The sequence below is a fragment of the Oculina patagonica genome, chromosome 10, assembly GCF_052425735.1.
Source record: "Oculina patagonica isolate OP01 chromosome 10, crgOcupat, whole genome shotgun sequence".
NCBI lineage: Eukaryota > Metazoa > Cnidaria > Anthozoa > Scleractinia > Oculinidae > Oculina > Oculina patagonica.
The window spans coordinates 474,748-477,356 of NC_135767.1; the positions used below are offsets into that span (position 1 = coordinate 474,748).

A 2,609-nucleotide genomic window follows, 5' to 3' on the forward strand; every position below is an offset into this window, starting at 1 on the left:
TAATCTAATTTTCTTAATTTGTAAAATGACGAGTACAAAAGCTAAGTAAACGTACTTGATTATTTGTTCTAGAAGTCACTCCATGGCGTTCTCTTAATTGACTACTTAGTGACGCTTGTGGCTTATGTCCTTATGAAGTACTATGAATGTTCTCAACTTGAAAATCGCGTTTTCTTTCTCCTCAAAGGCCTATTTTACAAGAAATATCAGTCTTTGAAAGTGGAATCATAGTTAATAGTTCAGCAGGGTCTAAATTTTTACAAATCCTCGTATTCACGCCAAGTTGTATGAATCTAATGTACTTCGTCCGTGTCGAGTATCTTTGTAATTCAGCCAGTCTCAGTTGCAAGCTATGCGCTCTACTTATTTGTATCAAGACATATCATCGAAGACTAATTCCGAACGTATGCATATATACAATTTTTGCCATTTACAACTGAGCGAATATCTTTCCACATTGAACAGTACTTGAAATATTAACACGTGGAACTGTTCTACGCGTAATGCGTAAGGCCTATTGAATTTTCTGACTGCGAAACTGGCGACATATACAGATAAGGATGAAACGTGGATGACTGGAAATGCGAGCTGTAGTTCCTGAACGCGGGGTTATCCTGCCAGAATAGCGGGTATGGCGGTGGAGGTGTAGAGAAGCCGTGGAACTGCGGATTGAGAGGATAACGAGCCTTGTCAGCCTCGCGCGAGTAGAAGTCGTACCTTGATGTAGGTAGCAGTGGACTCCTGTTTGGCGCCACTCCAAATGGGTGAGAGAAGGTCTCGTTTGGAGGGTGCGGCTTTGGAAGGTCTAAACTGGCAGACGGCTTGTGATGATAGGGAAATAGGCTGGCAGATAAAGGTAAGCCAAGTATTCCCCGATCTGTGGCGCACCCTAGAGCATGACTGCATCTTGGTCTTCGAGGCTTTCTCGGTCTTCGATAATTCCCTTTCGCAAACTCTGGTAAGTCTTTCGGGTGAATCATCCAGTAGTGTCCCTTCCCGTTCTCTGCTCTGCTCGCCTTCACGAAGCAGTCATTGCTGGACAGATTATGCCGCACGCTATTTCTCCAGCCGGGGCCTTTCTCCTTGTCAAAGTGCGGAAATGTTTTGGCGATGAAATTGTAAATGGAGCTGAGGGTCATACGCTTGGAAGGAACACTCAGTATTCCTTGTGCTATAACGGCTACAAACGTCTCAGTAAGATTACGAGAATCTTTAGACTCTGACCCTTCTTCTTCATCTTCATCAGTACGGCTCAGTCTTCTGGTCTTCTCGCTGTCTGTGCTCTTTTCTTTCAAACACTGATCCAGCTTCAGGTCTTTAGGCATCGTTCTATGGTTTAACACTGTTGTCTGCGTTTCAAGTTGTGAACGCGGTAATTGACTGAAATCTTTTTCTTCTTCGCTGAATGGAAATCGGAACGCACTCGTGTCAAGGCTGTTAGTTTCCGGGCGACTGGGGTGAACGTTGAACATGCTGTAAAGATTGAGTCAATAGCTTAAGTTGAAGCCTCGTGAAGCTTAAAAGTCGTGATTGAGAACACAAGCTCGTGGGACTGTTGTTAACAGATTATGAGCTGTGGATATGCCGAGGGCTATATGGGTCGACCTCCTTTCTTATTAGGTTGTGCCGCATTGATAGTCTTAGCAGGGGGTTAGGAAACACCAAGCGGACAGATGCGTTGCTAATTTGTATATGAAATAGCCATCGTAAATATAGCTTTATACCTCGCGGCGTTGAAATATATCGGAGAGTATTTCGTCGACTTTATTGCATCCTTAACATAGGGCTGTATGTCATATCGCTGCGTTGTGCACCTTAGGAAACTAATTGGTTGCCTGCTGATCCAGATTAATTCATTGAACCAAGCGAGGAGTTATTAAGAAGTGTTTATGATACACTGACAGCTGGGCCGTACGTCACGGCCGATAATCACAATCACGCCACATAGATAAATCAGTTCCAGTTTTGCGCAAAACAGGCGTAATGAGATAAGATAAGAGTGTTTATACTATTATCAGTTGCAATCTAAAGTAAATACGTGAAGAACAGGAAATATCAGTCCGTATACTTGTTTAACGCACTTAAAGCACGACGTCCGGCCCGACAGTCCGAGACGTTGGCAAAGAGATATAGAAGGACAGAACAGGAACTCGGTGGGAGGAGTGGGAAGGTTTCGTCACAATGACCGTTGTGACTCTTTGCCAACATCTTGTTATGAGTTTCAAGGATCTTTCAAACTTCAATGATCACCTCGGTTCATTTGTCAAGCGACCTTCCTGTGTTGAAAGCATTATCACACAAAACAACTTGTTGTAAACGCAGACAAAACGCTAAGCTTATAAACCAGCAGTTTTAAACCGACTTCTCCTACTTTTTTTAAGAGGTCTTAGTTACCGAACTTTCACATTTACTTCTATTCTTAAAATAATATGTCTCATTACTATTTATGATACATTCCTTTTACTGTGAGTTAAGAGAGTTTGGCTTGACATTAAGGGTGTGTCCATTAGTTGATATTTTTCTGTATTCTCCTAACCTACCTGTATCATTATGTATTGATTTTATAAGGGGAATTTGTAGGCTGATCAGCCATTGGATATAAAGGATTC

General features: G+C 42.4%; 1 protein-coding gene across 1 annotated transcript; it reads right to left on the reverse strand.

Annotated features, from left to right (window-relative positions):
* Positions 1-308: 308 nt before the first annotated feature.
* On the reverse strand, positions 309-1,977 carry LOC144627935 (uncharacterized). The gene has a single exon (XM_078485958.1). It carries the CDS (start codon positions 1,470-1,472, stop codon positions 495-497), a length of 978 nt encoding a protein of 325 aa, XP_078342084.1. The 5' UTR covers positions 1,473-1,977; the 3' UTR covers positions 309-494.
* Positions 1,978-2,609: the final 632 nt, after the last annotated feature.